The 26,403-nt window shown below is 42.8% G+C and overlaps 1 protein-coding gene across 1 annotated transcript in view; it reads left to right on the top strand.

Moving 5' to 3' along the window:
* The window catches only part of FARP2 (FERM, ARH/RhoGEF and pleckstrin domain protein 2), a gene marked incomplete at its 5' end in the record, with an annotated part of 76,904 nt that overhangs the window by 6,192 nt on the left and 44,309 nt on the right, over nucleotides 1-26,403 (top strand). The window contains 5 exons of the mRNA XM_082487325.1: nucleotides 10,956-11,060; nucleotides 12,410-12,452; nucleotides 17,093-17,171; nucleotides 19,075-19,172; nucleotides 21,902-22,016. Coding sequence (XP_082343451.1) covers nucleotides 10,956-11,060; nucleotides 12,410-12,452; nucleotides 17,093-17,171; nucleotides 19,075-19,172; nucleotides 21,902-22,016 — 440 coding nt within the window. The remainder of the gene's footprint in view (nucleotides 1-10,955; nucleotides 11,061-12,409; nucleotides 12,453-17,092; nucleotides 17,172-19,074; nucleotides 19,173-21,901; nucleotides 22,017-26,403) is intronic.

The raw sequence follows: 26,403 nt of genomic DNA, 5'->3' as shown, positions 1-26,403 counted from the left end.
TGGACATTTAGAATAGAATGACTATGTGTAGTTATTCTGGTTTCTGTGCAGTTTGCAGGCACTTGTAGTTGATAAGGTGACCTGAAAGCAGCACCTCTTCAGATGCCCATTGTTTCCAACCAGCCATCAGAGCCCACAGCCATCGCTCGCTGCAGTCGGGGGCGCTGAAATCAGGAGCTGGGCTGGGACCGCAGGAGGTTTTTGGGGTGGCGGAGGAAGCAATCTGACAGCTTGTACATGCCTCGTGACTTCCCGTGGTGTGGAGAGAGTGTGTTCAGCTTGTGCACACTGAAAAATGCGGCTTGTCAGTAACTTCTTATGGCAGCTTTAGTACCCCTAAGAGCTTCAGTGGGGCTGAAGCAGAATTAAGTAAGAAATTTGCATCTGTTAAAAATAGATAGCGTGCTGCGGGCAGTGAAAAACATCTACTCTGAAATGATTTTTGAGAGAGGCCGTCCTTACCGTGGGCCGTGGCGAACCCTGAGCCAGCGTTTCGGCACTGCAGCTTCTCTGGCAGGACAGGGCAGCCTGCCACCAGCTCTGCGGCAGAGCCAGGCTCCGACACGAGCTGCCCTCCTGCCTCTCCCTGGCTCTGGCTTCGCCTGCTTAGACCTTCCTTTCACAAAGGCTTTTTTTCCCCTCTGCTGTAAAAAGTATTAACAGCTTAAATATGTGGGAAGTGGGAGGACAGGCTGCTTCTGAATCCTATTAAGTGCTGTGCTGAAGGAATTGAGATGCTGTGTTAGTCAGCTCAGTGTTTTGCTTCCCTGTCCGGGAAGAAATAGTCAAAATTCCAGAAAGAATCATAGCCAGATGTTTGTCATTGCTCCGGTTTGACTCTCCTAAATATGGCAAATAAGCAGCCTTAGGACTTATTTTTGTCTGACCTCAGAAGAGAAAGTTAGTAATTCACTATTTAAAATTTGAAGTTATTATAGGGTTTAAAAAGAAAGTAATTAAAGCTTTGCAATTTGTCTACTGTTTTATTCTACGATAGATTTTTTTTTTTTAAAACCTGTTATTTTGTGTTTGGGGGCTTGACTTTTTTGATGCTATGTAGGAATGCGGTATTGGGTGGGGAAAGGTAAAACTGCAGCCATTTTATTGACAGACATTTGGGGTGTGTGCGTGGTTTTGGTTTGTGTTTTTGTTTTTTTTTTTAAGGGAAGATGTGAACTTAAATTGGATCATAAAAACAACTTACTGCTTTACATTTCTCTGGACATTAGATGTCCCATTATGTGAAAAGAAAATTGAGTTATACTGCAGCAAAGGAGAAACAATTGGAATGTTCCTGTATTAAAAATGAATTATAGGCGCGTATTGTAACTTAAAACACAGAAACCATTTAGTAAAATGATAGTGTTGTCACAGTCCTTGAAATATGGATGTAATAGATTGAGTTTGTAACAGTTTGTGTGGCTGTGATACACTATAGTGAGTGTGCTTCACCACATGATGTGCACAGATGAAAAACTTCTCTTGTATGGAGTCAGAAGAGTGAATTGAGGAACAGTTTGAGCGCCGCATTTAAATAATGTTGAGTTGGTGTAAAGCTCTTTAAGCTCTCTTTACTTTATCATAAGCATACTGAAAACTTTCTGTCTGGATGAGATGTGATAAAGTAAACCATAAAGTAAAGCATAACTTAGCGGTCCTGGCATATGTGCAGTGGTACAATTCTTGTACTTAATTACTTTTGAGTGCTTTCCGAAGTAACTGATCTACAACCTTGTAAAGAAAATGCTGTTCCCTATTAGCTTCCTTACTAATTCAGGTAATATGTTGTCATCACTAACAAAGAAAGGAAGTGCTTTTAGTTTCTTAAACAGTTCTGCAGAATGCAGGTGTTCATTTCTTTTTTTCATAATCTGGAGATGAAGGATAGCGAAAATCACCTGAAATTAGTCTTACGCCATTCTATCAAAATAATGGCAAGAGATGATGTATTAAAAAAAAAAAAAAATCTCTGGAAACTTGATCTGGGTGTGGGTGACATTCAAATTTGGATGGATAATCCTGTAGAACATATAGAGCCTGAAAGGGAAGAAAAAATCCCCAGGAAACACCCCACAGTCAGCTAAAGGCAGCTACAGCAATGCAGCGTGCTCAGAGGCGGTTCAGAGAAATTTGAGGTTAGTGCCTACTGACAACAGGGACTTGATGTTGAGCAAGGATGGCATCACCTGGTACCCGGCTGTGTTCAGAGCAGCAGAGCCTTGTGAACGGGCATTTAAATAAACAGGGTTGCAAAAGCATACCTGTGTGTCATCTGTTTCTCCTTTCAACAAAATCCATTTCTGGCAAGAGCAGCACTGCCTACTTGTGTAAGAGGGAGACTGTATAAATTGAATATATAAAAAACAGTGCTCTGGCGACGATACCTGGCATAAAAGACTTACTTTTTAAGACTCTGATGTGGGATATGGAGGGGGCAAGACCTGTCTGTCTGACAGAGCAGACACTCATGAATAAAAACCAGAAGTTGAAAAGAAGAGAGAAGGAAAATAAAAAAGGGTATTGAGCTGCCAAGTAGTCTATATTGTGAGTTCAGAGATGCTCCTGGAAGTTTTTGAACAGCTTCTGCGTGTGCTGCTGCCCTGACCTGAGCTGCGTGGTTGAAACCCACAGGTACCAAATGCGGAACAGAAACAAAAATCAGGTGGTCAAAATTGGAGTATATGGCTCTTTAGTAATCTCTTCTCAGTTGTAGTAGAACTTGTGATGCGTTTTTGACACGTTTGTAGCACTGTGCTTGGGTTTTGCGCACATGCACGTAATTCGGAGCACTCTTGTGATGATGAAATGAAGCAGGTTTGAAAACATCACTTAAGTAGTCGTTTCTTCCCAGTCTCGCGGCAGAGGAATGAAAGATGAGGTATTTATAACTATTCATGCCTCCTCGCCGCTCAGGCGAGACAAACTTTGGGAGCTCAGTTGCGGGTCTGCTTTCCCAGCAGCAAGAGCCGGGCTGATGTGTTTGACATCTCTGCTGCCTGAGCTGCTGCTCTTCTCCTCTGGCCACCCATGGCAGGAGGCTTGGGCACAGCACCCAGTGCAGCCTGAGCGCAAAACGAGAGTGGTAAAATACTCACATTAGTTTAAAAAAAAAAAAAAAAGGAAAGAGGACTTTGTAGAGACTCTGTGTTAGACCTGTCCAACACGTACTTCAACTGAAATCATGAAGGACAAGCATCGCTGTGGCCCTCAGCCCACTTTTCGGGCAGCTAGCCCGAAGCCAGAGGTGTAGGAAGAACTCTTGCTAGCAAGGGGGAAGCTGACAAAGCTTGGCCTTATCTAATCTGGCCTGTAGGTATTTATTAACCCATTGCCGTGGCATTGAAGCTCCGCTCAAAGTACAGTGGGCAGTGATGTTAGGACAACTGGTACAATTTCAGTTTTGCACCTAATGAAAGATAGTTTGGGGCCTTTCCTGTAAAAACACGTAATTTGTGTAAAGAATCATTCATGATCATGTTATTTCCTTAATGTTTTAAACTATGTCCTTTGGGCAGGCTTCCTCAAGCAGTGTGCCAACCTGGAGTACTGTAGCACTGTGTAGGGAAAGCCCAGAGCACAGGTGATGGTTTTGAGGCAAAAGCCTAATTAATGGAGACAGACTAGCAATTTTAGTAATTTTTTAATGGACTTTTTTATGATTTTTTTTTTTTTATAATATGAAAGGATACTACGCAAATTCCTAGAGTACCTACAGTCTAGATGCATGACGTGGCCAGGCACGGTAGAGGGAGGGGTTGTTGGGAGGTGCTGTGGTTTGCACAATTGCATAGGGTCTTGTAGCAAAGTTCAGGGGGGCAATATTGGGATCCCCAGTCTCTTAATTTCTAGTTTCTAAGGTTCTAAGACGAACCTTAGTTTCTTGAAGTGGGAAAAAAGGCTTCTTTTGAGAATGGTTGTTAATGACATTCTGCCCGTTTTGACAGCAGGCCATTTTTGTAAGTAGGCACTTGTATCTGTCCCCGGTTATTTCAGCCACCAAGTTGTTCGGAGGCATGAAATAGTGCGGATATTTAATATAGCATGCTGACAAGGCTGAGCCCTTTCAAGTCTGCACTCGATGTTTGAGGGAGGCTGTCAGTGTGGCATTGCTCTGTCCCTCTGCGGATTATTTGACATAGTATGTGTTGTAAAAACTGTCCCAGTGTTACTGTTAGCACAATTTTGTGGCATTTCGACTGCCGTGGTCTTCACCTGTGTGTGGGATCAGCCATCCCCAAAGCAGCTGCTTTCCATGATACTGTCACCGCTGTCGTCTGAATGTTTAATTATTAGCAAGCATCAACTCTGGTGCCAAATTGTCAAGCAGCAGCATCCTGTGAAACTCCTTCCAGCGATGTGGTCCTCGGTTTTAATTTGGGTGACTTGCCTCTTCCCCAGGTAGTCTAGAGCAGCGTGTGAAGCAGAGGTGTTGGGGGGTGTGTGCATGTTTGTATTTTTCTCTCCAGGTCATGAAAGCAGCTGAGAACTTCTGCTCAACACCCAATAATTTTTATGCGGTTGTTCCGTGTGCTGTTGGTATATAGCGATTAGGGACTGTGTGTTGGTGGAATGCTTAACCTTGGTGCTGTTTTGTTTTTTCTTAGAGCACAGAGTCTTTTATTTCAAGTGCTCCGGGTATTTCAGCACGAGAGCACTTTTGGAACTTGGGATCATTTTTTGTCTCTACATGCTACCTACCTAAGTATAAATTTCCCAATCTCGTTCACATAATTCCCTCCCTCTTGGGGATCTTTTCCCATCTCCACAAATTACTGTTTTCCTAATTTCAGGCATCCAGCAAGTCTAGCCACTCTGGAAAAGCGTGTTTGTTGGGTAGAGCTGGTTCATTTGGCAGCGAAGTGCTTTAACACTGCTTGAACCTTTAAATGATCACAGGTTTTAAAGCTAACCTTAATTAAATGAGCCAGAGGCTTACATTTCCAGAATAATTTGTCTGGCTGTGGATTCTGTTTAAAAAACAAAACAAAAATTCCCCCAACACCCCACCAGCAAAACCAACCACTGAAATTTTGGGATAAAAAAATCTTGGGGGGGGGAGTCTTAGAATTTTTTTTTTTTTAAACAAAAAAATATCCCCACTATCCAGTTTAATAATGTAACTTAAAATAGCTCAGAAATTTATATTTGGTTTTGCAGCTTCCATATTTGAGTAAACTGGACTTCAATGCTATGTACAAATGACGTGACATGCAATGTTTTTTTTTAAAAAATAGTACATTTTCACCTTGAAAATGTACGCTGTCTTAATTTGTGAAGAAGTTACGTGGTGGTTTTCAGGGTGGCGGTGTATTCCCAAGGTTCGGTCTGTGCCCGTGAAATAAGTGCCACGCAGCTGTGGATGTCCGTGTCTCTCTGGTGGCGGTGCTGTCCCCGTCGGCACGGGCTGCAGGCCTGGGAAACAAGGACTGGCCATGGTTTTGGCTCCCTCAGGGGCAGCCGGGAGGTGCCAGGGCTTCTCCCAGCACCACGCTGCATGTGGGAGACCTCGGGAAACTGCAGTCCTTCGGGTGGGGAAAATAAAAAAAAAAAAAGTAGTTTAAAAACCCCCAAAAGTTCATACCAGTGTAGAAGATCAGTAGAAGTTTCTCACGCTTTACCTAGGTGCTGGGTTGACTCCTGCAGCTCTTGCCTCAATTCTGGAAGGAGTCAGGATTGTCGTCGCCGGTATGTGGCGGGTAGAGCCTGCGGAGGTGCGAGGGAGGAGAGCTGAGATCCCCTGACAGCCCTGGCTGTGCATCCTGTGCTTTGTAGGCTGCTAAATGCACTGGAAACCCTTCTTGGTGATAGTAAACCAACCTGTAGTTGGGGCCTGTCAGTATATACGAGTGAATAAAACAAATACATATATTTCAAATTCAATTTTCTTCACAAGGTGTTAAAAGAAACTGAAATAATCGAAGCTGAAAATTATTGTTAAGTGTTCAGATAATCAAAATGAAATAGTATTTAAGCGGGATTTGGCTAAGCATGTGAAACCAGAGTTTGATACATCTGTTGTTAGCAGGTACCCATTTTTGTGGGGAGGCAGGGACCATTTTCATTTGAGTTGTCTGTTTTAAACAAAATTGAAGAAACTAATGAAGTACTGAAAAAGGAGATAGTTATTTCTTACTTTTCTAGTCAAAAGATTAAAAAACAGATGTGGATCTTCTTGTTTTAGCCGTGAAAAGTTAATGAATGGTATTCCTTGCCATCTTATATTATTTCCTTCTTTCTAATAAATGTGGTTTAAATGTACACCGTGTATTCATAAATGCAGTTTTTGTTTATACGTGGCATTAATGATAGTTATTAATAGGGAGTTTGGAAGGCATTTTTTATGTATCGCGCTGCATTTGGACAGAGATCTAACAGATTAAAAAAGGGCTGTAGATAAACAGAGCTATAAACTCACTGAAATGTTTGTATATTTGTGGATAAGAAAGGAAATAACAAGTCTGGTGTAACTGCTGTGTTTAGTTGCTGATTGCGTTTTTTTTTTTTTTTTAAATTTACCAAAGGATGAGAAATCGCTTATTCATTAGGAAGACCACTAAAGTGCATTGCAAGAAAAGAGAAAAATTAAATATCCATGACTGGTGAAGGAGTCTTTATTTAATCTGTTCAGTTTACTTTCCTGCCTGTGCTGCTCGGGGGACACGGCTTCAAGTGGCTCCATGTTGGCCACTTGTCAGTGATGATGTCAAATATAAACTTCTTCCTCTCATGTGCATACGCTGTTTACTGGAGGATTTGGTCTCCCAACAGTTGCCGTTTTCTGTAACTCAAAATCCAAGGTCAGCTGGTGTTTGCTGAAGTAGGGGGCCAGTGGCTTCTCTGGCTCTGGCTGCACAAGAGTTTCCATTCCATGCCTCTGCTTTATAACTCTGGTTTTTCCGAACTCTTGGCTTTTGGAGTGATTTTTTTTCTTTTTCTTTTTTTTTCCCCCTCCCCTCTAGCCTAACTGCTGCCAGAAGTGGATTTCATTTTTGGAAAGTTTGAGCAAGGGCAGTTTGTCCATTTTGGAATATGAGAATACTACTCATTATGAAAATTTTGGGGGTTTTAAGTTAAAATACGTGGAAGCAGAAAGTTAAGAAGTTCTGGAAGACATGTTTGGGAGCTACAGAGGAAGGACTGGTTTTGATAAAACTGGACTATGTCTGCTCAAAATCATAGTATATGTGTTCCTAGTTTGTTTTTCTGTTTTCCTAAGCTAAAACATTAGGGCAGAGGGAGGATCTGCCATGTAAGTAGTGATATTTGAGAAAATAGGAAGTAACAGTTGAGATGATAAACTAAAAGTAACCATCATTATGACTTTTTATTTTTTAACATTTTTTTCCATCCTAAAAATTGCTACCATTGAACACATTTACTTTTCTGACGGAGCAAAAAATTCAGTTACCTCCTTCAGTCAAGAAACTTCAGCTTACAAACGTGTGCTGCTGTTGGTTCCTGTTCCCTCCTGGTGCTGGCTCAGTGCTGAGCGTCGCTCCTCCTGTGGGCAAGGGCATTGTCCCCCCCGCGGGGTTCCGCCAGCGCAGGGCCCTCCGGAGCATCACCCCCTGGCAGGGTACCCCGCTTGCACGGCTTCAAGCTGGATCTGATTATACAAATGGATTTCCAAAAATCTATTGGACCGAACGCTCTCCTAATGATGCCTTGTCATAGGAGTCTGCGGTGCTGTTAGAGCTGGGTAACTAGGGAGAGCTTTGTTCGCTGCCTATTTAATTGTTTTTTACCCCGTGGGTTTTTCTTTTTTCTTTCTTTGTTTTTTATGTGGAATAATTCAGTAATTCAGTAATATCAGTAGCCATCGTCTTGGCAGCGTATAAAGAGTCATTGAGAAGTTTGGAATGGAAAGTATGCCGTGTTGTGAATTTGTCTTGAAAACGGGACCTTTCTGAAACGCATTCATGCAGCTTCTTGCCCTGACGTCAAAATTACAGTCATTAAGTAACTCCTTAAAAGATTTTGCTTTGTGCTGCTTTTGTGCAGATTAAACAATGACATGGAGCTATCTACTATGTAACTTTAATTTTTGTCAACTTCAAAATGTTAAGCTTTTCAGAAAGGATGGTTATAAATATAAAAAACAATTTGAGGAATTAAATCGGTCTAAGAAGAGTATTCCCACAGCATTTGGGACATAATAATAAAAGATTGTGTTCTGTCTCAAGCTTTTGTAACCTATTTTATTTAAAAATAAAATTAAATTAATACTGTTCTTTTAAAATGTGGCTTTGCTATTGTTGCTTTATACTTTGAAGGAAGTACTATGGAATGATGTTCAGCTTAGAGTGAGGTTTGTCTTAACGTGTTATAGTAAATGACACCTAAAATTACAGCTGATAGCCCAGTCAAAATAATTTTATACTTTCAACACTTGGTCGGCACCTTTGTAATTTAATCAGTTGCAAAGTGCTCCCGGCTCTGACCATCTTCATTTCTTCGCCTTCAGTTTCTCTTGGAGGGGAGCGCAGGCTGGGCGGTGGGAGGAGGGAGGTGCCGGGGTACGTATGCCATACAAACTCCCTTTTGGGGAGAAAGGAAGGAGGCTGGACTGTCATCAGGCATGGAGCTTGATGGAGCCACAAAGACATAACTCGGTTTAAACACCGTGCAGGGGAGAAACCTGCATATTATGATCTGATGCAAATAATTTGAATGTCTGTATATAACTGCCTCCCGGACAGGGAGCAGGTTACTGACTCAGCACAGCACACAGTTTGGCTGTAAAACATGTGGAAGATGTCTGATAACAGTTAGACAAGTTAATCCAAGTTTATTGATTCCAACAGAAGGTGGTTGGAACCAGAATTAGAGACTTGGGGTCACAGGACATCTCCTGGTCAATGGCTTCTAGCAGTTAATAGATGTAGCGTGAAAAGGCAGGCTGGCACGTCTCGTCTTCTGCAGGTGGAGGTACGTGAGGTCGGTCAGGGTATTGCTGCATACCCACAAATACCACTGCCTAAAAAGTATTATTTTCTTAAATCTGTGGTGCTTGTGAACAGTAGGCATACAATAAGAATAAATGTGTGTGCATCTGTGCCTTAAAAAAAAAAGTCCTACTATATTTAAGGATAATTTCTGTTACTATTTTAAGATTTATTCAGAAGTGCAAGGCAAGCAATATATTTCATTTGAAAGTTAAAAATGTAATTTTCATAAGATCATAGAATGGGTTGGGTTGGAAGACCATCTAGTTCCAACCCCCCTGCCCTGGTCAGGGAGCCCAGGTTGCTCCAAGCCCCGTCCAGCCTGGCCTTGAACACCTCCAGGGATGGGGCAGCCACAGCTGCAGGGGCTCTCCACCCTCACAGTCAAGAATTTCTTCCTCATATCTATTCTGAATCCCCGCCTCTTTCAGTGTAAAACCATTTCCTCTCATCCCACGGCTCCTCTCTCTGATCAAGAGTCCCTCCCCAGCTCTCCTGGAGCCCCTTTGGACACTGGAAGGGGCTCTGAGGTCTCCCCAGAGCCTTCTCTTCTCCAGGCTGAACCCCCCCAACTCTCCCAGCCTGTCCTACCAGCAGAGGGGCTCCAGCCCTCCCAGCATCTCCGGGGCCTCCTCTGGCCCCGCTCTGACAGCTCCGTGTCCTTCTGCTGTTGGGACCCCCCGAGCCGGAGGGAGCACAGCAGGGGGGTCTCCTCAGAGTGCAGCAGAGGGGCAGAATCCCCTCCCTCGCCCTGCTGGCCACGCTGCTGGGGATGCAGCCCAGGATGCTGGTAGCCACCAGAGCTGCAAGTTTTGTGTGTTGCTGGAACAGGTGCTGAGGGATGTAAACACCCTTTGAATTCTTTTCATGGACTGACATGCAGGTTCATAAATGCTGTTTTTCTTGCGGTGGCCACTACAGTCATGCGATAATAGATGCTGAGGGGCAAGCTCATATGTTTTGATAAGCAGACCCAAGCATAGTTGTTCTGGTGTGCTGTCCGTGTTTCCTGTTTTCTCCTGTATTACCATAGCTGCTTTCTGCCAATGTTTGTTCTGTGGCTTTGCACCGAACTTGGCTGTGAAAAGGGCTAGTGAGCGAGTTTCTTGAAGGAGGGATTCATCCCAGATGACTTTACCCAGAAGGTGTGGTGCAAGAGGAGGGTGTTTGGGTGCCCGCTATAGCCTTCCTGTTCACGTCTTAGTTAACAAAACAAATACTGTCACCTTGGGTTTTCCTGAACGCTGTTGAAAGAGAAAAGTTAGGGTTTTTCAAAGGCGTTCCTCTGCAGAAGACGAGTTCTAGTTCCATCGGCAAAGGCCTTGCATGTGCTGCCACGAGCAGGCTCCGCTCGGTCAGCCTGATGCTTGGTGGCGGTCAGCCGCCCCCTGGGAACTCCTGCTTGCACCATTCTTGCTTTCCCACAGGGGCACCTGGAGCTTCCTAGGTCAGGGGTAAATACTAGTTGGGTGCGAACCGCCCTGCCCCAGCCTTTCTCTGCTGCCTCAGGCTCGCTTAGAGCATCTGCACGCGTTGTCAAGTCTCGCCGGCGTGAAGGCTGCGCGTGGCCATGCGGTCCCAGGCGTTGGTGCGATGAGAGGGTGTGCACGCGAGCAGGGTTTTGGCAGCCCCCGCTTCACTCCGCGGCAGCCCGGGGAGAGCCACGCCGTCCAGCTACACAAACAATCGGGGCTGGTTGATTGAAGGAGCTGCCAACGGTTTGTAGCTGATCCAGTTTGGTCTCATGGCCGACTCTGCTTTGAGCAGGAGGGTAGACGTAGGTCGCCTCCGGTGGCCCCTTCCAGCTTAAGTTCCTCTGGTTTCCTGAAAATTGTTTGTATGGACATGTGCCTGTACATTGGATGTTTGCGTGTTAAAGTGACAAAAATAACATGAAAAATCTTTGAGGTGTTTTTCTACGGTTTCTAAAGATGCTATAATATTTTTTTTCTAATTTGCTGTAAACTTACTCATCTTCATCTCACTGTATTTTTTTTTTTCCTTCCTTAGTCAAAATACTATGGCCAGACATTATTGACAGAAGTTTATAAGCATCTGAATTTGATTGAATCGGATTACTTTGGGATCGAGTTCCAGAACATCCAGTCATATTGGGTATGTACGGTTCCCCGAAAAATTCAGTATCATCAAAAGTTTGGGTGAATGCAGTTGCAAGAGTATCTAAAGGTTCAAAGTCTGCTGGAGTCTCCTGTAGGATTATCTCTTGGATTCCTGTAAATCTGCTTCACTGACCAGAACGATGACAGCAGAGGGGATTCTGCTTCTTGTTAATCTCAAAAAATGTGTAAAGCAGTTAAATAGTTGCTGATGTTCCCACTTTCAGGGAACAAAATACCTCCTTCCCTCTGAAAGGGGAAACCAACTCAAAGTCTAGTCTGTGGAGCACTTAGTAAATTGTATTACAGTGGGTAATTTTGGTAGTGTTCAGATTTATCTTCACTTAATTCAGTCTTCAGTTAATTTCCCTGAAGAGTCATTATGAACCTCTTTCTAATAAATATAAACCTCAGCAGACCTATAGACCTGCAAGCTTTTTAAATCGTCGATCTCAATAAATACTGACCCTCTGTAAACATCCCAGTTGCTTATCCTGTATCTTGCAAAGAGGACAAAGTGGCTTCTAAACTAGAAAATGTTCCCAAAACTTTATTATTTTTTTCTATTACTTTTTCTAGTTTTAGGACTCACACACAGAAGATATGACTGAGACCGTAGAGAATGCTGATAGCACTCATACACACTGCTCTTGAGCCAAGGAAATACAGTAAAGCTTGTTTAGTTTTTGTTCATTCTGCAAAGCGTCCCAAGTGTTTCCGCACCTAATGAGGTTCTTAAAATCCTCGTCTCCCTCTCAGACAGAGAAGCAACTAGTCTTGTTACAATTTTCTTGTTTGGAGGGATGGGGAAAAAGGATGAAAAAAAGTTAAGCATTAGTTTGATGGATGCTCCTTTTACTAGAACATTAGGCTTTCTTTAAAAATGTGTGTGTTGAGAACAATTTGTGGGAAATTAATATTGAGTAAAAATCTGTAAGTAGGTAGGTAAGAGAGATGGACAAAGCGTGGAAGGGAAAAAAAAAGTTGGACCTTGTCATGTTCTGCAGACCTTCTGTAATTCTGCAGCCTGGCTCCGCTCTGCGGTCGTGTGTGTTGGCACGATTGCTGTCGTCTTGGCAGCGGTAGTGTGCTTTGGCTGATTTGGCTCTTCTTCTGTCCAGATGAGCTTTAAGCATGGATCAGTGGTTTTTCTATTGATGCATGATAAATGTCAATTCAAAGAGATAAGGACACTTTTTTTAAAGCAAAGGAATTGCTGCGTTACTGCAGTGAGGAAGAAATGCATACTCATCAATTGCCGCTTTATTTTAATTTGCTTTTTGATGTTTTCATATTGTATTCAAATATGAATGTCGGGTTGTAATTTTTTTTTTTCTTTAATTTCAGATTTGGCTGGAACCTATGAAACCTGTTATTAAACAAGTACGGAGTAAGTACTTTTAAAAAAGGAAGTTTTCCTTAATTTGCATCTGCTTTATGTGGGTTGCTTTCACAATTACTACTCGATTTACTGGTTATGCTTCCCTGAAAACTGTATTTGGTAGGGGTGATAGTAGTTCCTGTTTGGGCATGCAAACCTGACGTTTTTAATATGTATTATGTGGTGGGTGGAGTGGAAACTTACTAAAGGTATGATTCTTTCTCTGTGATAAATATCTAGATAGATTGGGTCAGCTGGTCTTACCCTGAAGTGAAACATGGCATTTGTGAGCTTTTTTGAGTCGTGTTGCCTTATGGTGGAAAGAAACGGGAATATTGTGGCTTGTGGCAGCCATCGCATGGGAGGAGGTAGCGTCTGCAGTGGTGAGATCCTGTCGGCCAGCCGATACGCCCTTCACGAGGGCTGCAGAAAGCTGCACTCAGAGCTGGCTGACACGCAGGGAATTTCAGCGGGCTGGGTATTCCCATCGCATTCCCCAAAACTCTCTCAGTGTGCTCAGGAGCGGCTTCGCTTAGAGAGCAGAGGTGGGGATCTCCCACCCGGTGGGTGGCTGCAGCTTCACAGCTTGCTTCGGTTGTGAAATTTGTTTCTGCTTTTGGGCCAGGAGGCTATTGCAGTAGCGATGCTATCTTTGCTTTATGCTGCTCTAAAAAATAATGCGAGGTGCACTATAAAGGCTAAAAATAATCGAAGAATACAGTATGCTAGTTCTTCTGATGTGGAAAGATTAGATCAAGTTTTTTTTTCCCTTAGAGCGGGGTTAAGCTGTCTGCTGATTTTCTGTTTCTGACTGCAAAGGCTTTGTGGAAGAACAAGAACAGGAGGGTGTGGTGGATTCCTACTTTCAAAATCTTAATTGAAAAATGTTGAAAATTAGTACTAGGAGCTAGTTTTTACTTACTCTTCTGCCTAAAACTGATTGCCAGAAAACAAGAAATCACCAATTCTAGCTAGATTTCTTAACTAAGGTCATGGCTTTAACTTTTACTGACATTGTTTTCTAAACAGAAGAGCCAAACCAGGTATAAAAGAAGGCTTCCTTAGGATGGTATATAATACTGGATTGCCGTCTTTGTATACTCCATGCAGTTAGGCTTGTTTTGTTGTTCCAGTGCCCCTGGCTGGAAGGAATTACGTCTTAGTCAAAAGATCTGGTGGACCATAGGTCTGCGATGCTGTTTGGTTACTCCTTCTATGCCATATAAATCAGGGAAACTTGGCCTTACACCATAGGCTGATGGCTGTGTTTTCCCTGATGGTACATACAGTGTTTTGAAATGGTCCAAAACCATGGGGATGCTCTAAAATTTATGGCTGCTCTGCTGCTTGGTGGTCTACCACCCACATAATGGCCAGTGGCACTGAAAGATTTCTTTTTAAAATTTTGTTTTATCTTAACCTGCAGGAGACACCAGTCAGTTGTCTGGCACATGTTCAAGTTCTGAAATCAATTTTAAATTTGTAAAGTTTTGATAGCTTGGGTGAGAACTTTTTTTTTTCTTTTTATGCTAGTTGAATCCCTTCCTGGCATTCTACTTTTTTTAAAATTGAAATGAGATATGGCTGCAGAAAGCCTTGAAAATGTCTACAATTAAAATGTTAATTGCACGTATAGCCATGTAAGCTGTTCTTTCATTGGATCCGGGAGTTGACGTATGATCGCACAGGAACATCTTCCGAAGAACTCCTTTGACAGTACTGCTGAATACAAAGCCTTAAGAGGAGAATTAATTTAACTACTTGATAATGTGAACATTTCAGAAGTAAGCTGCAGTAATGGAAAGAGGTTTCCAGCTGACAGTACACCCAAAGGCAGGCTGCTCCCTCCTGCCTGCCCCTGCTCCGCTGGCGCTTTCCCAAGGGAAAGCGAAATTCTGTAAGAATGAGATCTGGGGAGTTTGCTCGTGCTGTTAAGAAATGCCTGAACTTGGCACAGATGGATGATTTTTCCCTATATTCTCACTTTTAGGACTTTCAATTAGGTTCGTTTTTGTTGGGTTTTGGGGGTTGAATTTTTTGTTTGTTTGGTTTGTTGTTTTAGAATTTAACAATTTTGGAGTTAATGTTGTAACTTGTAGTCTAGCAGTAGCGGAATGTTAGATGTTATCATGGGCTTTAAGGTAATACAGCCCAAACCTGTTAGTTTATGTTGGTGGTGGTTGCTGTGCAATTATAGGTGTGTAGTTCTGCATCTTTGACACGGTCTCTAAACCCGAAATATCTAGTTTATTAATTTTTACTTCAAAATAATTTTGGCTAATGACCTATTCTGAGATATAGAACTTTGTGTCCTATGATAAGGATTTTATTTTTGATTATTTTGAAATGAATGCAGTCAGTTTCAGTACAAACCACTCCAGAAGACCAAGGAGTTTAGATCCGAATTTTTTATTTCTTAACAGGAGCACAACATCAGGCTGGCATTTGGGTGCCTTCTCTGAGGTCTTGCCAGTTTTATATAGTGTTGTATTCACCATACCCACATGGGTAATTTTTCCTGACTACTTTGTTGTTGTTCTTGGTTTTGCTTAGATTTGGCTTCTTACAATAAATTCTGCATCTTGGTTAAGACTGGCCCAGTGTTTCTTTTCCTAATTAGAATGGGACTTAATCATAGAGGAAAAGCGAGATTAAAAAAAAAAAAAAAAACAAGAGGAGGAGGAGTTGTGCTCCAGAAGCAAATACACAGCAGTATGTTTTTAATTTTTAATATTTATTATCATTTAATGTAAGTGATGCTTGAAACACTGCCAAAATTGCTTCTGCAGCAATACTTTCCACTTGATTGGTGTAAGTAATGTGCCGGTCTGTTCTTAACCTTGTGAAAGTCTTCCAAAGGCTCGGGAGTATGTTCAAAAATTTGATGTAAAGTTTTTATTTTCCTCACTTGTTTTGTCTCAAAAGCTATAAAATCCTTAGTATGGTTTTAGTCTCTGCCAAATGACAGCTTTGTATGTTGTTATAGGGTGTTATTTCCAGCCTCCTTTAATTTCTAGATATTACGCTGTAATTAGGATGCGGATTTTAGGGTTTGTGTTCACCAAAGCTTTGGTAATTCTGGGATCGGAGGCTGGGAGTTGCTCTTCTGACAGCGGTGAGAGTCTGAGAGGTAGTTCTCCCAGCCACTTGGCAGAAAGCAAAGTTTGTTATTCCCTTGTTGATGAGAGGGTGAATGAGCGGAGGAATGTTTGGCGTATGAGAATCGGGTGTTCCGGACAGAAGAAACCAGCGTACTTTGGGGTTAATGGGGTTAAATTGCACTTTGTCAAGCTTTGAAATTTTGGTGCTTAAAATAAATTAATGCAGGCTGGCTTGTGCTTACCAACATGCTCAGGAAAATTTGAAATTTTTTTTTTATTTATTTGGCTAAGCTTGCTTTGAACCGGCAGCAGCACGCAGAGTCCCAGGGTGTCTGGAGCTGGAAGGCACCTCTGGAGGTCACGCGTAAGCAGGGCTGGCTTTGAGGTTCAGTCGGGTCACAAAATCTGTGGATATCCTGCCTGGAGGAGAAGGGTCTAGCAAGAAGAGGCGTTTTAGTTTTTCCCTTCCCAGGTCTTCCTCTGCTTTTTAGAGGGGGTTTCTCTGTCCGCCGTGTGTCCTGCCTTTCTTGGGCCCTGCACGCTCAAGGCTCCTGGTGGGAAGGTGCGTGCTGGGTACAGGTCTGGGTGGGGATGCTGTCAGTGGAGCACGGGGCTGTGGTGGGTGAGTGGCACTCCTCTTCTCCCGGGGGATGCCTGGAAACATGAGACGGATGCTCGGTTGGTTGCTGTAAGCAAAGGTTGGCCAGTTCTCCGACTGCCTGCAAAGCACTCGGCTCTAAGAGCGGAAAAAACGACAGCAGAATGGGGGTGGCCCAGTCGTGGCACGGCAAGTGATTGTGGTACCTGGTAATATTCCACCAAAAATCCTGGTGAAACCGGGCGTTGTGGGCATCGAGTCAGCTGGTTCAGCAGGCTCAGCTGTGATGCTGAAACTGTTAAGTTGGTCCAGGCGCAGCTGGGTTTTCTTGTTGTAAAACATTACACGCAGCATTGTGGACTATTCCAAATAGTTTCTTAGGAGTCTGTTTAGATTTAAACATTAAATTAGTTTTCTCCCTGTTATCGAGATTTACAAGAAGAGTGGTAAAAATGGGAGGAAATGGGTATTAGCAGACATGCCGGGAGCACTTTAATCTCCGCGGGGAGCCAGCTGGGTCTGGCCAGACGCATGGATTGAGCTCACCGACAACTCTGACAGTAGCGTTTGGTGCTGGGAGAGCCCGTGGGATGGGTCTCCACGATCCTCCCCCTCTGGGAACCTCTCACTGGCTCATCTGCAGTGCCTTCATATGCAGTCAGGTAGTTGCTTTGGGGTACTGTAGCTTTCATGTTGCATGAAACTACTTTTACAGCATTCAGACTGCAGACTTGCCTTGGAAGCAGCATAGAGAGTTTTCAGAAGGACGATCAGCTATATCTCCATTGAGATGGACAATTTCTACGCCACAGGCCCACTATAGTTAGCTGGCAAGCTGAAAGCTGGCTGGACTTTGTGTGCATTGTATTTCTCTGCATGGTGGAAAACGTAATATGCATGTGCTTATGAAGAACAAGAGTTTTTTATGACATGACTAATTTTTCTTATAGGACCAAAGACTACAGTGCTTCGTCTAGCTGTCAAGTTTTTCCCTCCAGACCCGGGTCAGTTGCAAGAGGAATATACTAGGTAAAGTATTTTTTGAAGAACTTGATTTGCATTCCCTACTGAAATAAAAGGAAGGTGAGAGTAGGAGGACGTTGCATCTGTTTCTAAACAAAACTTAATGAAGATAAGCAAAAGAGCGCTTTTCATTAGTGTCACATTTTTAGCAGACACATGTTGGCAGATGACTATTATGAGAAAAAATATTTTTCAAACCAAGAAACAGTGCAGGTTAGGGCTTCCCAAACATCATGGTGTCAAAAGAGACCGGGTGTAGAGGAAATACTCTTATTCATACACAGCACCTATATAAAATAATACATTAATAAATTATTTATCATGTACGCTTCCGAAGTCCACACTTTAAGTATTCTGGAGCTAACAAATGTGCTTTTCTGTTCGCGGTTTTCACCAGTGCTCATCATGGGGTGCTTTTGGCAACTGCTGACTGAGCTTTGGTAAATTAAGCAGACCTATCCACTTGCTACCACCTGGGAACGTGGTTTGATGTCTGTGCCTCTAACAAGGACACTACCTGGGATTTTAGTGTTTGAAGAGCTCATTTGGTGCTTTTCCCAGTTTTACTACTTTTAATTGGAATTCCTTTTAGAGATCCACAGAGGTTCCTTCTTATCCTTCAGACTTATTTTAGAGCAAAGGAGCAAGATAACCGCTGTGATGAGATGCAATTGTCTCTTGTAATGATAAACGCTATCTAAATATTTCCTTTGCTCCCAATTTTCCGATGCTAATTGCTGTTTCTTGTAGGAATTTCATACAGCTTTTTGGAGCATTTTTGCCTGTTTATGGAGTATTTATTGTGAAATTCTTGTTTGCGCTTAGAGCAGAGCATCTAGGAATTTCATAATGCTATTAATGATAAGTACGCTTTATTGTGAGTGTAATGAAAAAACCAAGTAGCTCAACCAGACATGCAGAAAACAGAGCATACTTTATAGAATTCTTTAATACGTACTTATAGTACTTTAAAATTTCAAAATTTAGAAAAAAACCCACCCACTTTCCAAATATATACCTTTTATTAAGAAGGTCATGCGTGATGTTTTAAAATTAATTATTCTTTTAAGAAAAAAGGTCTTCTCTTTCAGGGTATAATTCAGTAAAGAATATTGATCGGTCTGCCAGTTCAGAGGTTTATAGTAACGAGTTGTTGCCTATTTACTGGAGTCCTTACTGCACTTTCTTTCAAGTGAAAAGGAAAGCACAAAAGACTTGCCAGCATTGCATTCATAAATATATATTCAAATTGGTTTAGGTTCCTAAGTTGGTCCTTATCAGCATACTTTCAAGGCTGCCATGTTTTTCTTCTATCCTTCTATGTTTTGCAGGTAGCTTATTGCTTGTGCAAAACTCTTAAAACAGAAACCTACTCCTCTTTAACAACTGATTGGAAAATACTTTAGTTTCATGAGTATAGCAGTATGAGAAAAAGAAATTTAATTTCTTAGTGTCTTTGTAGGCTGCTAACATTATAGTCCTGGAAAATACAACCACTGAATAAATTAATTGAGTGCGAGCAGAAATGCTCAGTCTTTCTCCTAATATGATACTGGAATCAGAGATGTTCTCCTGTCTTTTTTCTCATAGATAAAACCATTTGAAGTGTTCATTAAGTTTCTTTCCAGCTGAAAATTACAGCCGCTCTTACTTTTACTTCACAAATCAAACTTGTAAAGTGTGGTTTTCCTTCTGCTTCCTTGTCCCTGCGTGTTCGTTTAAGCTGATAAATTGCACTGGATTAGTCACGGGTTGTTTGATTTGATTTGGCCGTCCTTGGTAGCAAGGCTTCTGTGTTATCTTGGGTTTGGAGAGAGGAAGAATGAAGAGATGCTGGTTTTACAAAACGCTGCTCAGTCATTCTGCTGTTCTTTCCCATGTTAAGGCGGTGCTTGTAACTCTCTCTCAGGTACCTGTTTGCGTTGCAAATCAAGAGAGACTTGGCAGAGGAACGACTGACCTGCAGTGACAATACGGCCGCTCTTCTGGTCTCTCACCTTCTGCAATGTGAGTATCTCAACTGTGGTGACATCGAGTGATGGTTGCTAACCCGAGTTAAATAGTTACCAAAAGCTTGTGTAGGCTAAAAACATCTTCTGTCTTGCAGTATTTACATATATATATATGCAGCCCAGGTGGCTACCAGCATCCTGGGCTGCATCCCCAGCAGCGTGGCCAGCAGGGCGAGGGAGGGGATTCTGCCCCTCTGCTGCACTCTGAGGAGAACCCCCTGCTGTGCTCCCTCCGGCTCGGGGGGTCCCAACAGCAGAAGGACACGGAGCTGTTGGAGCGGGGCCAGAGGAGGCCCCGGAGATGCTGGGAGGGCTGGAGCCCCTCTGCTGGGAGGACAGGCTGGGAGAGGTGGGGGCGTTCAACCTGGAGAAGAGAAGGCTCTGGGGAGACCTCAGAGCCCCTTACAGTGCCTAAAGGGGCTCCAGGAGAGCTGGAGGGGGACTCTGGATCAGGGAGGGGAGCCGTGGGACGAGGGGTAATGGCTTCAAACTGACAGAGGGGAGATTTAGATGAGATATTAGGAAGGAGTTTTTCACTCCGAGGGTGGTGAGCCCCTGGTTCAAGTTGCCCAGGGAAGCTGTGGCTGCCCCATCCCTGGAGGTGTTTAAGGTCAGGCTGGACGGAGCTTGGAGCAACCTGGGCAGGGGGGGTTGGACTAGATGATCTTTAAGGTCCCTTCCAACCTAAACCATTCTATGATTCTAAGATTTCCTTCTGTACATGCAGTAAACCTGTTGATTTTCAACACTGGGATTATCATGAGGGCTAGTGATGGTGAGGAGCAGTTGGTGCTTACGTATGAGATAACTTTGGCTTCGTGGAGACTGTACAAAACCAACCCCCTTTCATGTTGTCTGTTTTCTGTGGCTCTGTAAATCAGGTCGCTAGCACTCCTCATCTTCCAGACCACTGGTCCCCTCTGCTGATGTGCTTTGTTTCTCACTTCCCCTGTGCCTGGTGGGACATATGTGTATAGAGACTGGGCTGAAATAAAACTAGAAGCGTGCCAGAACAAGTTCCACAGTAGGACTGTCAGCAGCCGTCCTTGCTGGGAGTGCAAATGGAAATGGGAAGCAATGGATTTGGAAACTCTCCGTGTTGCTGCTCACTAAGCCTGTATGCGCCTAAAAACCTAAAAACGTGGCCTTTGAGACAAGCAGGTTGGAAAACTTGACGGGCTTCAGCCACCAAATCATTTTGAGCAGCCGCCAAATGATAGAGCATTAACAAATGTGTAACCTGAGGTGCAGCAATGGGGTTTGTGTCTCCGTGCTGGCTTGAAACAAAAGTTGTTAAGTGATACCTCATCACACGTGTGCTGCAAAATGGTTATTAGTTGTGTAATTCTGCACTGTGATGTCATAATGATACAATTATCATCATATTAGCGAGGGTGATTTTATTGGAGGAGCAAATCTATCTTGCTTGTCTGCAAGCAAGTGACAATTAAAATGTGCTCGAGGTTTCTCAGTATGAGTTCTGCCCTCCACGGTGCCGCGTGGGACTGGGAAGCTAATCTTACCTTGCTTTTGCCCTACTAGGAAATTCCAAGCGAGAAAGAATATCATTAATTTTAGCATAAATTATTTTACAAAGGTGCCTTTCAGTTATTTATTTTTTTCTTGTTTCATATGCTGGCTTGATTTTAAACAGGATATGGCTGGGTTCTTTCTAATAACGGCTGCCTCGGGTGAGATTATTAGTTCACTTAATGCTTTCTCCAACAGTAGTCGACAGCAGATGCCATGGGGAAGCCCTCAGAAAGGGAACAGGCATATGGTGATGCTTCCTTTGCTCCATCCATCCGTCCAGTAATCTTTGCATGTGGCTTTTCCAAGTCCAAGACTCGACTCTGCATCTCTTGGTTTAGTTGCCCTTGATGAACTTTGCTTCCGTGCATTTGTCTAACCTTTGAATTTGGTTCTATTTTTGGCATCCTTCCATGAACATGAGCTTCCCAACTTAGTTTTTGGGAGGTTTGTAGGATAACTTATATCCCTTTGCGGCTTTTTAAAATTTTGGCATTCTAATTTCATGTTGTAACTTCATATTTTATTATCAGAAAAAGCTTCATGCTTTTCTTTTGCAAGCGAAAGACTTCTGGTCTTTTCATGTCTTAGAAGGTGGAAGCTGTTTCACGCTTTTGATTCATGCTTTTTTCTTCTGTAAATCTCTTCCTAAATCCACAGTGTCATTTCTGAAAGGTGTGACTACGCAAAGTGGAGTGCAAAGCTCAGGATGTACATGCTGGGGGGACTTTATAGTCCCATAACACTGCTTTCTTTTTTTGCTATGTATTTGTTTTTGGATAATTCCTAAAATCTAATTTGCCCTCTTCCCATGTAGGCTTGTCCATAATGGTTTCACATATATTTAGAAAAATTAAATTGAAATATGCTGTTTTGGTATTGAGGTATCTGTGAGGAAGAAATGTTTAGACGACCTCATGAGTCTTCTACAAGTCTCACGTCTTTGACTGTAAAGCTGTCTGAAATTTCCAAATGACATTACAATACTGCTGTAATGCCCAGGAACTCTGCCTGGGATAAATGTGTTTTTTAAAGTGAAGCTGGATACAAAGTGTAATGCACAAATTTGAAGCACTTAAAGGAAAATACATTCCGGCTCTTGGGGTCTCTGTAATTCCTTACCAAGTATTTCCTGTCATTGTTCCTTTTCCATTGTTTCTTCTTACTCTAACGTTGTTTTGTTTTCTGTAATAGCTGAAATCGGGGATTTCGATGAATCCGAGGATCGAGAACACCTTAAAACAAACCAGTATTTGCCAAACCAGGAAAGAATTGAAGGCAAGATTCTGGAGTTCCATCGGAAGCATGTGTAAGTGAGGATTAACGTGTTACCCCTAATGCGTACTCCTGGGGAGCAGGTGGACCTGCTTGGTGGAGGTGAAGCACGCTGTGCACCAGCATGATGATAAGATCGTATAAGTTAAACACCATTTACAGCTAACAAGAAAAGCTGGATGTAGCGGTAGTTACATAGTTAGGACACAGTTGTTGGGCAGTAGTTTCTCTGGAGTGATTTTTCAGCATACCTTTAATAAGGTATGCTTGCCGAAGCAAGCTATCCTGAGCTTGGAATAATGGCTTAAGTCATAATCATTCTTCAGGATTTCCAGTCTCCAAAGTGTAATTTCAGCTTGCTGTCAAATGTGTAGGTCTTGCTTTTGTCTAAATAATAAGAAATCAATTTGTATTTCAATCATTGTACTCCTTCTGTACTCAGTAAGCATAGAGGAGATAGAGAAGGATGGAGGGGCGTGGGGGAGAAACAACTTTCATCTGAATTTATGCAGCACTTTATCTTACAGCTGGAGTATTTTTGAAATAAGTGAAGTTTATTAGGGACAAAGAAACTATTTGCCACAAATATAAAATTCATTCCAACACAGTCAGGAACTGCAGAAACCAACGCTTTATTATTTGAAATGCCCGCTTCTCCCATCGTGCACCTCCAATGTACAGTAAGGTTGTGTGTTCTATGGTCTAATCTGGCTAGTCGTAAAATGTGAAGATCTACTAGGTGTGTGTAGTGTAAAATATTTTTCTAAGTAAGAAGATTTGGAGCAGACAGTGGACACGGTGCTCGGGAAAGAGAAGTCAATCTGCAGAGAGGCTCTGTTCTGACCAAAACACTACTCAGAAGATCAGGGCTTGCATTGCAAAATCTGTATTTGCCATGACTTTGTTCTTTTAGGCTTTTAAGCATACGATGTTAATATCGCTGAGAATTTTCGGACTATTGCCTACCATAATGCTCCTAACCTCACTTGTGCAGTTCTCAGGGTCGATGGGTTAAATCAAGAGAAGATGTTTGATAAAATGGTGGTAGAGGTTTGATTTCACCTGGTAGGTCTTTTCTGTAATTTTTGAGACCTTGCGTATTAGGATTTAGCAATTTGAAGTGCTGTTATTAGTTGTGAATATCCATGCAACAGTTCATTGTGCATGGTTAAATGTTATAATCCAAACACTGTATTAGAAATCTAAATTTTCCTTTTGCTCTCTGTGGGTAAATGCAGGTATTATTGCTGACTGATTTTCTTTTAAGACAGAACAAGGAGGTTTTTTGAGGCAGCATCTGTGTTTAAGGCTAAGACACATCCTGCGTTATTAGCAATCAATTCCTGAGAATTTCAATAATTAATTACTTGCTTTTTATCATCATTCATTTTCAGTTGTACTGAAATTATCGGCACTGCTGAAATTTCAGCTTTGTTGATTCTTGATGAATCAGGTGTTTGTTACTTTTTTCTTGCTTTTGAACCCCGGAGCTGCATGTGGAAATAATGAGGGAACAAACTAAATGTTGTTTTGAAGTAGTCTGAAGCAAATTAAAATGTATGCTAGGATTCTTCACCTTGGGAGAAGGTTGCTGGGGGAAGGAAACCATTAATTGCACAGAAATATTTCATTATTTTTCTCACGTCACAAGAAAAGGGCTGAAACAATTAGGCAAAGCAAATTAAAAGAAAAGGAGGAACATCGTTTTCCTACGGCTCGTAATGACATTGTGAAACTCTCTGTGTAAGATGCTGAGGAGTCTAAAGCTACAAATGGCTTCGTGAAGGGCTTTGATGTCATGCGGTATAGGCTGCTGGCTTTCAAATTTGAGGTGAAATGTGTGATTTGGTAGCTTTGGGATAAGTACATGCAGACCAAGTCCTTTGTTAATCGCACGCCTGGATCCCATGGAGTTGCTTCTGCTTGTGGGGAATTTTCTGGGTTTACTTTTCTTGATAGAAAGGTCGTGACTGTCTTCTAAGTCAGTCAGGGACTGCTAATTTTGTTAATTAGGTTTGAGCTTTTGGCAAACAAGTTACTTCTAATCATTCTTTACAGTAAGGACTGTTTGTGGTTTTGCCTGTCAGGAAGAAGCCAGAGGAAGGTTAATAGGAAAAGATTCCTTGCCTTGTAAGTGTACTTTTCATTGGTTTAATGAGAATTGCATCTAATACAGATGTGTTACTAAAATGATTGCAAATCTTATTTTAAAGCAATGTTTCAGAAGAGTCCATTCAAACCAGGTTAAGGTGAAAAGCTGAGGCATGTGGTTAGAACAAGCTACCATGGAACATTAGCTATACCTGAGTACCTTGGATGCATGTTTTAAATCCCTGTGCCTTTGGAAAAAATTTTGTTGAAGAGATGTAATTTTGGAAGCACTGCAGTCCTAAAAATAGCTGTGACTTCCTTACACGTCTCTCCTCTCTTCCCTTACTGGCTACCCTTTTCCATTTTTAGTAGGACTTGCGAAGGTCTCCTGTTTTCTCAGAGTTTAGGCGCATTTTTCCTCATTTCTGTTCCGAGGAGCGAGTGGGAGCCTGAACCTTGGGCCTTTGTCTCCTTCCTGGCAACGTGCAGGGTGGTTAAACGGACAAAATGCTCCTCTCTGTCATCATCCTTGTGCGTCATATTTTTCTTTTTGCGTTTTATTTTCATTTTTTCATTTCCTTCAGCTGACCTTATTATTCCCTTTAGCAGACTGATACTTTCTTCCACTGGTGATTGCTTTTGACAGAGACTTCTCCTATAAAAGGAGCCTCCGGGAAAGGAAACCTGTTTCTGGCAGAATGGCTCATCTCCAGGTCTCTACTACATCATCTTCTTTCTGCATCAGTTTTCCTCCTTTGCAGCCCTTGCTTTGCATTGAACACCCTTACTCCTCTACCAGTTTATGGGGGAATTCTGTCTCGTGTCAAGCAGGGAGCATCCACATGGCTTTCTCAGGCTGGAGTCTCAGCAGGACGCCTTTTGGCGCCGCACACACAACTTGGGGGAGCAGGAGGACACATGTGCCTTCGCAGAGGGTGCTCAGGCTCTTTGCACGGCACTGGGGAGCGTCTCTTCACGTTAAAAAGTTGTGGTTCGATTTTATTTTATTTTAATTGCTTCACTGGTACTGGGACTGGTGCTGTTCAACATCTTTGTTGGTGACGTGGACAGCGGCATGGAGTGCACCCTCAGCAAGTTTGCCGATCATACCAAGCTGTGTGGCGAGGTAGACACGCTGGAGGGGAGGGATGCCATCCAGAGGGACCTGGACAGGCTGGAGAGGTGGGCCTGTGCAAACCTTATGAAGTTCAACAAGGCCAAGTGCAAGGTCCTGCACGTGGGTCGGTGCAATCCCAAGCGCAAATCCAGGCTCATGGTAGAATGGCTGGGGAGCAGCCCTGAGGAGAAGGACCTGAGGGTGCTGATTGATGAGAAGCTCAACATGAGCCGGCAACACATGATCACAGCCCAGCAAGCCAACCATATCCTGGGCTGCTTCAGAAGTGTGGCCAGCAGGGCGAGGGAGGGGATTCTGCCCCTCTGCTCTTCTCTGGTGAGACCGCACCTGGAGTACTGCCTCCAGCTCTGGAGCCCCCAACATAGGAAAGACATGGACCTGTTGGAGCGGGGCCAGAGGAGGCCCCGGAGATGCTGTGAGGGCTGGAGCCCCTCTGCTGGGAGGACAGGCTGGGAGAGGTGGGGGGGTTCAGCCTGGAGAAGAGAAGGGTCTGGGGAGATCTTATTGCGGCCTTCCAGTGCCTAAAGGGGGCCTACAGGAGAGCTGGGGAGGGACTTTTTACAAGAGCATGGAGTGATAGGACGAGGGGGAATGGCTTCAAACTGGAAGAGGGGGGATTTAGAATAGATATTACAAAGACAATCTAGATGCTCAAAATGCAATGTTTACTGCCCTCCCGCAAATAGCGTCAGCAGAATACTTGCTGCGGGGTGAGTGTAGTCCAGAATTATACATAACATCATTTCCTTGCCTTCAGATGGCTGTGGGGATTTTTTGTGAGTATGTACATAAATCAGGAAAGAAACAGAAGTTTTGATAGATGTATATTTATGTTTACTGTTATTCCTTAAGTCCTTTCACAACTTGTTAGCCTGGTTGTCCATGATTTAAATTCGTTTTGAAAATAGATGTTCATAAATTGTTTTTAAATGAGAAAAACTATAACTTCAGGTTGCTGCATAGTCTAAGCAATTCCTGCATGTGCAGCTTTTTGATACTTCATCTTTAAAATTGTATATTAATCGCTGGTTTTAAATGCTCCGTAAATCACTTAACATTTAAGAGCATTTATTTTGAATAGATCGCGCCGATTGCCATGTGAATATCGTGACACAGTGCCAACATTTGCCTAGATGGGTGTAGGTAAGGAACCTTTACACTAAAACCTATTGCATTGCCAGCAGCCTTTGCT

Source organism: Vanellus vanellus (assembly GCF_965231255.1).
Source record: "Vanellus vanellus genome assembly, chromosome: 8".
Taxonomy (NCBI): Eukaryota; Metazoa; Chordata; class Aves; order Charadriiformes; family Charadriidae; genus Vanellus; species Vanellus vanellus.
The sequence above is the reverse complement of the archived record's forward strand: the minus strand, read 5'-3'. Positions and strand labels throughout refer to the sequence as shown.